At 55.9% G+C, this 10,000-nt stretch overlaps 2 protein-coding genes across 2 annotated transcripts in view; both read right to left on the bottom strand.

Annotated features, from left to right (window-relative positions):
* The window catches only part of BCKDK (branched chain keto acid dehydrogenase kinase), a 53,221-nt gene extending 50,487 nt beyond the window's left edge, over positions 1-2,734 (bottom strand). Inside the window, exon 1 of the mRNA XM_078883556.1 lies at positions 1,410-2,734. Coding sequence (XP_078739682.1) covers positions 1,410-1,967 — 558 coding nt within the window. The 5' untranslated portion in view covers positions 1,968-2,734. The remainder of the gene's footprint in view (positions 1-1,409) is intronic.
* A 56-nt stretch (positions 2,735-2,790) lies between these two features.
* Positions 2,791-10,000, bottom strand: part of LOC144952993 (amyloid protein-binding protein 2-like) — a 69,556-nt gene continuing 62,346 nt past the window's right edge. The window contains 3 exon segments of the mRNA XM_078883476.1: positions 2,791-2,798; positions 3,788-3,906; positions 4,074-4,182. Coding sequence (XP_078739602.1) covers positions 2,791-2,798; positions 3,788-3,906; positions 4,074-4,182 — 236 coding nt within the window.

Genomic DNA, 10,000 nt, shown 5'->3' with positions numbered 1-10,000 from the left:
TGACTACTTCCTCCTCCAATATTTGAGGCACCGCAGCCTCAGCAGAGTCATCCCCACTTCGCCCCACGATGTTTACCAGGCTGAGGGATTTCCCCTCCTCCAGGACCCCACAGAAATGCTCAGCAGATCTGCGAACCTGTTCCCGGGGGGTCGGAGATCGGATCACCGTTCTTTTTCCCCCCGATGATGGCGATAGGTGTGGCGCTGCAGGTTACTTTTTTGATGGAGTTAAAGAGCGATTTGTGACACACACACGCAGCACCCACCCACCCACCACCACCCACCACTACCACCCACCACCACCACTACCACGCACCCACCACCATCACCACCCACCCACCACCACCACCACCCACCCACCACCACTACCACCCACCCACCACTACCACCCACCCACCACTACCACCCACCCACCACCCACCCACCACCACCACCACCCACACCACCCACCCACCACCACCCACCCACCACCATCACCACCACCATCACCACCCACCACCACCACCACCCACCCACCACTACCATCCACCACTACCACCACCACCCACACCACCACCCACCCACCACTACCATCCAACACTACCACCCACCACCAACACCCACACCACCTACCACCACCTACCACCACTACCACCACCACCCACACCACCACCACCCACCACCACCACCCACCCACCACCCACCCACCACCACCCACTTACCACCCCCCACCACCACCCACCACCACCACCCACCACCACCACCCACCACCACTACCACCACCACCACCACCCACCCACCACTACCATCCACCACTACCACCACCACCCACACCACCACTCACCCACCACTACCATCCAACACTACCACCCACCACCAACACCCACACCACCTACCACCACCTACCACCACTACCACCACCACCACCCACCCACTACCAACACCCACACCACCACCACCTACCACCACCACTACCCACCCACCACTACCCACCCACCCACCACCACCACCACCCACCCACCACCACCACTACCACCCACCACTACCCACCCACCACTACCACCACCCACACCACCACTACCACTACCACCACCACCTACCACCACCACCTACCACCACCTACCACCACCACCACCCACCCACCCATCACCATCCACCACCACCACTACCACCCACCACCCACCCACCACCACCCACCCACCCACCACCATCACCACCCACTACCACCACCATCACCACCCACTACCACCACCATCACCACCCACCCACCACCACTACCACCACCACCAATACCACCACCACCACCACCAACACCCACACCACCACCCACCACCACCACCACCCACACCACCACCCACACCACCACTACCACCACCACCCACCCACCACCACCACTACCACCACCACCTACCACCACCACCACCACCCACCTTCTCAGCAGCTGCATCGATGGCTGACTGGTTGTAGAAGGACGTCACGGTTTTGGATCGCTCGCGAGCGAGTTCATGAAAGTCCGACATGGACAGAATTCCTCCTGCACTGCTGCTGCTGCTGCTTCTGCTGCTGATGATGCTGCTGTTGCTGCTGATGATGCTGCTGCTGCTGCTTCTGTTGCTGATGATGCTGCTGCTTCTGCTGCTGATGCTGCTGCTGTTGCTGCTGATGATGCTGCTGCTGCTGCTTCTGCTGCTGATGTTGCTGCTGTTGATGATGCTGCTGCTGCTGCTGAACCTTCTGCTGATGTTGCTGCTGATGATGCTGCTGCTGCTGTTGATGCTGCTGTTGATGTTGCTGATGCTTCTGCTGTTGATGATGCTGCTGTTGATAGTTCGATTGCTGTTGCGTCTGATTCTACTACTGCTGCTGATACTACTGCCACTGCTCATGCCACCGCTGATACTACTGCTGCTGCTGCTGATACTGCTGCTGCTGCTGATACTACTGCTGCTGCTGATACTACTACTGCTGATACTACTGCCACTGCTCATGCCACCGCTGATACTGCTGCTGCTGCTGCTGATACTACTGCTGCTGCTGCTGATACTACTGCTGCTGCTGCTGATACTACTACTGCTGCTGCTGATACTACTACTGCTGATACTACCACTGCTGCTGCTCCTGATACCACCAGCACAACCACCAGTACCTCCAACAACACTACTACTACTACTACCACCACCACTACCACCACCACCAGCACCACCAACAACACCACCACTACTACCAACACCACCAACACAACCACCACCACTACCAACACCACCAGCACCACCAACAACACCACCACTACTACCAACACCACCAACACAACCACCACCACTACCAACACCACCAGCACCACCAACAACACCACCACTACTACCAACACCACCAACACAACCACTACCAACACCACCAGCACCACCAACAACACCACCACTACTACCAACACCACTAACACAACCACCACCACTACCAACACCACCAACACAACCACCACCACTACCAACACCACCACCAACAACACCACCACTACTACCAACACCACTAACACAACCACCACCACTACCAACACCACCAACACAACCACCACCACTACCAACACCACCACCACTACCAACACGACTACCACCACTACATCTACCACCACCACCACAACTACCACCACCACCAACAACAACACCACCACTACTACTACTAACACCACATCTACTACCACCACTACCACCACCACTAACACCACCACCACTACCACCACCAACACGACCACCACCACCACCACCCGCAACGCTCCTCCAGCTCGGGTAGGCCGCGGCGAGACCACGGCCTCGCCTAGCCGCCTCCGCGGGCCCGAGGAGCGAGCCGGGCGGCCGGACGAGCAGCACCACCCGGCGGGGAAACATCGCTACGGCCTTGGCAGTAGGCCTCCTGCTGCTGCTGTTGTAGTAGCTGTTGTTGTTGTTGTTGCTGTTGTTGTTGTTGTTGCTGCTGTTGTTGTTGTTGTAGTTGTTGTTGCTGCTGTTGTAACTGTTGTTGCAGTTGCTGTAGTTGCTGCTGCTGTTGTTGTTGTTGCTGTTGTTGTTGCTGTTGTTGCTGTTGTTGTTGCTGTTGTTGCTGTTGTTGCAGCTGCTGTTGTTGTTGTTGTTGCTGCTTCAGTTGCTGCTGTTGTTGCAGCTGCTGCTGTTGTAGCTGCTGTTGTTGCTGTAGCTGCTGGGGCTGCTGTTGCTGTTGGGGCTGCTTCTGCTGTAGCTGCTGCTTCAGCTGCTGTAGCTGCTGCTTCAGTTGCTGTAGCTGCTGTTGTTGCTGTAGCTGCTGCTTCAGCTGCTGTAGCTGCTGCTTCAGCTGCTGTAGCTGCTTCAGCTGTAGCTGCTGCTTCTGCTGCTGCAGCTGCTGCTTCAGCTGCTGTAGCTGCTTCAGCTGCAGCTGCTGCTTCAGCTGTAGCTGCTGCTTCAGCTGCTGTAGCTGCTGCTTCAGCTGCTGTAGCTGCTGCTTCAGCTGCTGTAGCTGCTGCTTCAGCTGCTGTAGCTGCTGCTTCAGCTGCTGTAGCTGCTGCTTCTGCTGCTGTAGCTGCTGCTTCAGCTGCTGTAGCTGCTGCTTCAGCTGCTGTAGCTGCTGCTTCAGCTGCTGTAGCTGCTGCTTCAGCTGCTGTAGCTGCTGCTTCTGCTGCTGTAGCTGCTGCTTCTGCTGCTGTAGCTGCTGCTTCAGCTGCTGTAGCTGCTGCTTCAGCTGCTGTAGCTGCTGCTTCAGCTGCTGTAGCTGCTGCTTCAGCTGCTGTAGCTGCTTCAGCTGTAGCTGCTGCTTCAGCTACTGTTGCTGCTGCTCCAGCTACTGTAGCTGCTGCTCCAGTTGTGTTGCTTCAGCTGATTCTGTGGCTGCTGTTGTAGCTGCTGCTGCTGCTGTTTCAGCTGCAGCCTCAGCTGCAGCTGCTGCTGTTGCTGCTGCTGTTGACTGCGGGGCGATTGAGAGCGAAGCTCCCTCAAGGCCATAGCCTGAAGTTCACTCCACAGAGGCCGGACCGTGCCGTGCCGAACCGTGCTGGACCGTGCTGAAAACCGTGCCGTGCTGAACCGTGCCGGACCGTGCTGAAAACCGTGCCGTGCCGAACCGTGCCGGACCGAACCGTGCTTGACCGTGCCGAGCCGTGCTGAACAGAACCGTGCCGTGCTGAACCGAACCGTGCCGGACCGTGCTGGACCGAACCGTGCCGGGCCGTGCCGTGCCGGCCTGGGGCATCGGCGGCGCACGCCTTTGGTATACACTCAGGATTTGTCGATTCCGATTATTGGGAATCGGTGAAGGCGCTGTGGGTGTGTGGGGGGGGGGGTGTGAGGGGGAATCGAATCGACGAAGAAACGTACGGTGGGTGATGGTGTGGATCGCTACGTGCGGAGAGGACGTGGAATCGGAATCGACAGTTGGGAGAGGGGGGAGGGGGAAAGGGGTGGGGGGGTATGGAGGGCAAAGGGGGGAGGGGGCAGAGGGGGAAAGGGGGAGGGGCGAGTGGAGTCCCCGCCCCCCGTTTCAACCAATCACGGGCCGTGCCCTGAGGCCCCCACCACCACCCCCACCCACCCCCCGCAGCAGCCAATGAGCGCGCGGCGTTACGTCACGCGTCGTTTATTATTCTTTGAGTGAAACTTGATTGGGAGCTTCGGTGACAACTGGAATTCGTATTCTCGGTTCTTTCGGTAAAGTCACGTAGATAGAAAATAAAAATAATAATAAAATTAAATACAATTTTGAATGTTCAAATAGAGTGTTTTAAATGTATTTAAAAAAAAAACATTAAAGTGAAATAAATTATTTTTATTAAATAAAAATAAATATTTTTTTAAATAAAAATAATTTTAAAAGAAACACGACGTTTCGATCTCAACACTAAGCGCTCTTTTCTCTCCTCCTGATGAAGGCCGCTTGTGTCGCGATCGAAACGTCGTGGGGTTTTTTTTTAGCCTTTATTTTCTTTAATTATTTTTTTTTATTTTCTCTCTCCGAGAGGCTCTAAGAAAATCACAAAAAATACACCAGCGGCCGTCGTCATGTGCCCCAGTGGTTTCTCGCGATGTAAAAAAACAACAACAACAACGACAACAACAACAACGACAACAACAACAACAACGCAGCGTCGCCCGGAGGTTGTCAACAAGAAGTGGGCGGGAGACACCCCCCACGTGACCCCCACACACCACGTGGTCTCTGTGACTCCACACACCACGTGGTCTCTGAGACTCCACACACCACGTGGTCTCTGTGACTCCACACACCACGTGGTCTCTGTGACTCCACACACCACGTGGTCTCTGTGACTCCACACACCACGTGGTGTCTGTGACTCCACACACCACGTGGTCTCTGTGACTCCACACACCACGTGGTCTCTGTGACTCCACACACCACGTGGTCTCTGTGACTCCACACACCACGTGGTCTCTGTGACTCCACACACCACGTGGTCTCTGTGACTCCACACACCACGTGGTCTCTGTGACTCCACACACCACGTGGTCTCTGTGAGTCCACACACCACGTGGTCTCTGTGACTCCACACACCACGTGGTCTCTGTGACTCCACACACCACGTGGTCTCTGTGAGTCCACACACCACGTGGTCTCTGTGACTCTGCACACCACGTGGTCTCTGTGACTCCACACACCACGTGGTCTCTGTGACTCCACACACCACGTGGTGTCTGTGACTCCACACACCACGTGGTCTCTGTGACTCCACACACCACGTGGTGTCTGTGACTCCACACACCACGTGGTCTCTGTGACTCCACACACCACGTGGTCTCTGTGACTCCACACACCACGTGGTGTCTGTGACTCCACACACCACGTGGTCTCTGTGACTCCACACACCACGTGGTGTCTGTGACTCCACACACCACGTGGTCTCTGTGAGTCCACACACCACGTGGTCTCTGTGACTCCACACACCACGTGGTCTCTGTGACTCCACACACCACGTGGTCTCTGTGAGTCCACACACCACGTGGTCTCTGTGACTCTGCACACCACGTGGTCTCTGTGACTCCACACACCACGTGGTCTCTGTGACTCCACACACCACGTGGTGTCTGTGACTCCACACACCACGTGGTCTCTGTGACTCCACACACCACGTGGTCTCTGTGACTCCACACACCACGTGGTGTCTGTGACTCCACACACCACGTGGTCTCTGTGACTCCACACACCACGTGGTGTCTGTGACTCCACACACCACGTGGTCTCTGTGACTCCACACACCACGTGGTCTCTGTGACTCCACACACCACGTGGTCTCTGTGACTCCGCACACCACGTGGTCTCTGTGACTCCACACACCACGTGGTGTCTGTGACTCCGCACACCACGTGGTCTCTGTGACTCCACACACCACGTGGTCTCTGTGACTCTGCACACCACGTGGTCTCTGTGACTCCACACACCACGTGGTCTCTGTGACTCCACACACCACGTGGTCTCTGTGACTCCACGCACCACGTGGTCTCTGTGACTCCGCACACCACGTGGTCTCTGTGACTCTGCACACCACGTGGTCTCTGTGACTCTGCACACCACGTGGTATCTGTGACTCTGCACACCACGTGGTCTCTGTGACTCCGCACACCACGTGGTCTCTGTGACTCTGCACACCACGTGGTCTGTGTGACTCCACACACCACGTGGTCTCTGTGACTCTGCACACCACGTGGTCTCTGTGACTCCGCACACCACGTGGTCTCTGTGACTCTGCACACCACGTGGTCTGTGTGACTCCACACACCACGTGGTCTCTGTGACTCCACACACCACGTGGTGTCCTGTATCTCTGTGTGTCTCCCCGTGTCTCTCCATCATCTCCCTGTGTCTCTGTGTCTCTGTGTGTGTCTCTGTGTCTCCCCGTGTCTCTGTGTCTCTGTGTCTCTGTGTGTGTCTCTGTGTCTCCCCGTGTCTCTGTGTCTCTGTGTCTCTGTGTCTCTGTGTCTCTGTGTGTGTCTCTGTGTCTCTGTGTCTCTGTGTCTCTGTGTGTGTCTCTGTGTCTCTGTGTCTCTGTGTGTGTCTCTGTGTCTCTGTGTCTCTGTGTCTCTGTGTGTGTCTCTGTGTCTCCCCATGTCTCTGTGTCTCTGTGTCTCAGTGTCTCTGTGTTTCTGTGTCTCCCCGTGTCTCTGTGTCTCTGTGTCTCTGTGTCTCCCCGTGTCTCTGTGTCTCTGTGTCTCTGTGTGTGTCTCTGTGTCTCCCCATGTCTCTGTGTCTCTGTGTCTCTGTGTCTCTGTGTGTGTCTCTGTGTCTCCCCGTGTTTCTGTGTCTCTGTGTCTCTGTGTCTCCCCATGTCTCTGTGTCTCTGTGTCTCTGTGTGTGTCTCTGTGTCTCCCCGTGTCTCCGTGTCTTCCCATGTCTCTGTGTCTCTGTGTCTCTGTGTCTCCCCGTGTCTCTGTGTCTCTGTGTCTCTGTGTGTGTCTCTGTGTCTCCCCGTGTCTCCGTGTCTTCCCATGTCTCTGTGTCTCCCCATGTCTCTGTGTCTCTGTGTCTCTGTGTCTCTGTGTGTGTCTCTGTGTCTCCCCGTGTTTCTGTGTCTCTGTGTCTCCCCGTGTCTCTGTGTCTCCCCGTGTCTCTGTGTCTCTGTGTCTCCCCGTGTCTCTGTGTCTCCCCGTGTTTCTGTGTCTCTGTGTCTCTGTGTCTCCCCGTGTCTCTGTGTCTCCCCGTGTCTCTGTGTCTCCCCGTGTCTCTGTGTCTTTGTGTCTCTGTGTCTCCCCGTGTCTCTGTGTCTCCCCGTGTTTCTGTGTCTCTGTGTCTCTGTGTCTCTGTGTCTCTGTGTCTCCCCGTGTCTCTGTGTCTCTGTGTCTCCCCGTGTCTCTGTGTCTCCCCGTGTTTCTGTGTCTCTGTGTCTCTGTGTCTCCCCGTGTCTCTGTGTCTCCCCGTGTCTCTGTGTCTCCCCGTGTCTCTGTGTCTTTGTGTCTCTGTGTCTCCCCGTGTCTCTGTGTCTCCCCGTGTCTCTGTGTCTCCCCGTGTCTCTGTGTCTCTGTGTCTCTGTGTCTCTGCGTCTCTGTGTCTCTGTGTCTCCCCGTGTCTCTGTGTCTCCCCGTGTCTCTGTGTCTCCCCGTGTCTCTGTGTCTCTGTGTCTCTGTGTCTCTGTGTCTCCCCGTGTTTCTGTGTCTCTGTGTCTCTGTGTCTCTGCGTCTCTGTGTCTCTGTGTCTTCCCGTGTCTCTGTGTCTCTGTGTCTTCCCATGTCTCTGTGTCTCTGTGTCTCTGTGTCTCTGTGTCTCCCCGTGTTTCTGTGTCTCTGTGTCTCTGTGTCTCTGCGTCTCTGTGTCTCTGTGTCTCCCCGTATCTCTGTGTCTCCGTGTCTTCCCATGTCTCTGTGTCTCTGTGTCTCTGTGTCTCCCCGTGTCTCTGTGTCTCTGTGTCTCTGTGTCTCCCGTGTCTCTGTGTCTCCCCGTGTCTCTGTGTCTCTGTGTCTCTGTGTCTCCCCGTGTCTCTGTGTCTCTGTGTCTCTGTGTCTCCCGTGTCTCTGTGTCTCCCCGTGTTTCTGTGTCTCTGTGTCTCTGTGTCTCTGTGTCTCTGTGTCTCTGTGTCTCTGTGTCTCCCCGTGTTTCTGTGTCTCTGTGTCTCTGTGTCTCTGCGTCTCTGTGTCTCTGTGTCTTCCCGTGTTTCTGTGTCTCTGTGTCTCTGTGTCTCTGTGTCTCTGTGTCTCCCCATGTCTCTGTGTCTCTGTGTCTCTGTGTCTCCCCGTGTCTCTGTGTCTCTGTGTCTCTGTGTCTCCCGTGTCTCTGTGTCTCCCCGTGTCTCTGTGTCTCTGTGTCTCTGTGTGTGTCTCTGTGTCTCCCCATGTCTCTGTGTCTCTGTGTCTCAGTGTCTCTGTGTTTCTGTGTCTCCCCGTGTCTCTGTGTCTCTGTGTCTCTGTGTCTCCCCGTGTCTCTGTGTCTCTGTGTCTCTGTGTGTGTCTCTGTGTCTCCCCATGTCTCTGTGTCTCTGTGTCTCTGTGTCTCTGTGTGTGTCTCTGTGTCTCCCCGTGTTTCTGTGTCTCTGTGTCTCTGTGTCTCCCCATGTCTCTGTGTCTCTGTGTCTCTGTGTGTGTCTCTGTGTCTCCCCGTGTCTCCGTGTCTTCCCATGTCTCTGTGTCTCTGTGTCTCTGTGTCTCCCCGTGTCTCTGTGTCTCTGTGTCTCTGTGTGTGTCTCTGTGTCTCCCCGTGTCTCCGTGTCTTCCCATGTCTCTGTGTCTCCCCATGTCTCTGTGTCTCTGTGTCTCTGTGTCTCTGTGTCTCTGTGTGTGTCTCTGTGTTTCCCCGTGTTTCTGTGTCTCTGTGTCTCCCCGTGTCTCTGTGTCTCCCCGTGTCTCTGTGTCTCTGTGTCTCCCCGTGTCTCTGTGTCTCCCCGTGTTTCTGTGTCTCTGTGTCTCTGTGTCTCCCCGTGTCTCTGTGTCTCCCCGTGTCTCTGTGTCTCCCCGTGTCTCTGTGTCTTTGTGTCTCTGTGTCTCCCCGTGTCTCTGTGTCTCTGTGTCTCTGTGTCTCTGTGTCTCCCCGTGTCTCTGTGTCTCTGTGTCTCCCCGTGTCTCTGTGTCTCCCCGTGTTTCTGTGTCTCTGTGTCTCTGTGTCTCCCCGTGTCTCTGTGTCTCCCCGTGTCTCTGTGTCTCCCCGTGTCTCTGTGTCTTTGTGTCTCTGTGTCTCCCCGTGTCTCTGTGTCTCCCCGTGTCTCTGTGTCTCCCCGTGTCTCTGTGTCTCTGTGTCTCTGTGTCTCTGCGTCTCTGTGTCTCTGTGTCTCCCCGTGTCTCTGTGTCTCCCCGTGTCTCTGTGTCTCCCCGTGTCTCTGTGTCTCTGTGTCTCTGTGTCTCCCCGTGTTTCTGTGTCTCTGTGTCTCTGTGTCTCTGCGTCTCTGTGTCTCTGTGTCTTCCCGTGTCTCTGTGTCTCCCCGTATCTCTGTGTCTCCGTGTCTTCCCATGTCTCTGTGTCTCTGTGTCTCTGTGTCTCTGTGTCTCTGTGTCTCTGTGTCTCCCGTGTCTCTGTGTCTCCCCGTGTCTCTGTGTCTCTGTGTCTCTGTGTCTCCCCGTGTCTCTGT

Source organism: Lampetra fluviatilis, chromosome 71 (genome assembly GCF_964198595.1).
Source record: "Lampetra fluviatilis chromosome 71, kcLamFluv1.1, whole genome shotgun sequence".
Classification (NCBI taxonomy): Eukaryota; Metazoa; Chordata; class Hyperoartia; order Petromyzontiformes; family Petromyzontidae; genus Lampetra; species Lampetra fluviatilis.
Note: the sequence above shows the minus strand (reverse complement) of the source record. Positions and strands in the feature narration are given on the sequence as shown.